A 931-nucleotide genomic window follows, 5' to 3' on the forward strand; every position below is an offset into this window, starting at 1 on the left:
CTCGATCTCCGACAGTCTTCGAGCCAAGTCTTCTTCCTCCTCTCCTCCCACACGCACAAACGCTTCCTGGACTGCGACCCTTCAGCCTCTGCCAGCGGCAAGCGACAACCCACCCAACTTCCTTGCGTCCTCCTCCTGCCCAACATAATCCACCTCCTTGCTTTGCCCGCAGCTGCAGCAGACGAGCCTCCGGCCTGCTCCTCCCTCCTGCTCCTGCTCCTCCTTCTCCTCTTTCTTTCTCTCCTCCTTTCCTCCATCTTCTCTTCCTCGTTTGCGCTTCTTCGCGTTGTCTCCCCCCCCAGCATCCAGTAGAGGAGGAGGAAGCATCATCCCCTCGCATCCCTGCGCCTCTTCTCAGCTCAGCCCCAGCACACTCAGGGAACAGACTTTGCGGCACTTCCACGAGCTCAGCAGCTGCTCCTGCCGCCTCCAGCTGGGGTCCAGCTTGCATCTCTTGCACTCACACGTGAAGAAGAAGTTCTGTGGAAAGTTTTCAACCATCAGGCCTCCTCCTTCCCCTTCCCCCCCTCCTCCTCCTTCTCCTCCTCCTCCTTCTCCTCCTCCTCCTCTCCACACCTTCTGCAGTGTCGATCGCCTCCTCCTCCTTTCCTCGTAGAGGTCGCAGTAGGAAATGCTCAGCTCCTGCCCTCTTGCTCACAAACGTCTCACCTCCCACCCCTTCCCCCATTCCTTTCCTCCTCCTCCTCCTCCTCCCCTCGTCCTCCTCGTCCTCGTCCTCGTCCTCGTCCTCGTCCTCGTCCTCCTCGTCCTCGTCCTCGTCCTCGTCCTCCCTCATCCTTCCCTCTCCCTCCCTAGTCCTCTCCTCCTACATACCTCTCCCTCCTCCACCACCCGTGTAGTCCGAATTTCTAGTTGCCCATCGTCGCCAACACACCTGTAAAGATTTTAGTCCCGGAGAAGATGTGTAGAG

General features: G+C 59.0%; 1 protein-coding gene across 1 annotated transcript in view; it reads right to left on the reverse strand.

Annotated features, from left to right (window-relative positions):
• Positions 1-354: 354 nt before the first annotated feature.
• GUITHDRAFT_148045 (hypothetical protein) overlaps positions 355-931 on the reverse strand; it is a gene marked incomplete at both ends in the record, with an annotated part of 4933 nt that continues 4356 nt past the window's right edge. Inside the window, 2 exons of the mRNA XM_005820169.1 lie at positions 355-480; positions 577-642. Coding sequence (XP_005820226.1) covers positions 355-480; positions 577-642 — 192 coding nt within the window. The remainder of the gene's footprint in view (positions 481-576; positions 643-931) is intronic.

This window comes from Guillardia theta (genome assembly GCF_000315625.1).
Source record: "Guillardia theta CCMP2712 unplaced genomic scaffold GUITHscaffold_187, whole genome shotgun sequence".
In the NCBI taxonomy this organism is placed as follows: domain Eukaryota; class Cryptophyceae; order Pyrenomonadales; family Geminigeraceae; genus Guillardia; species Guillardia theta.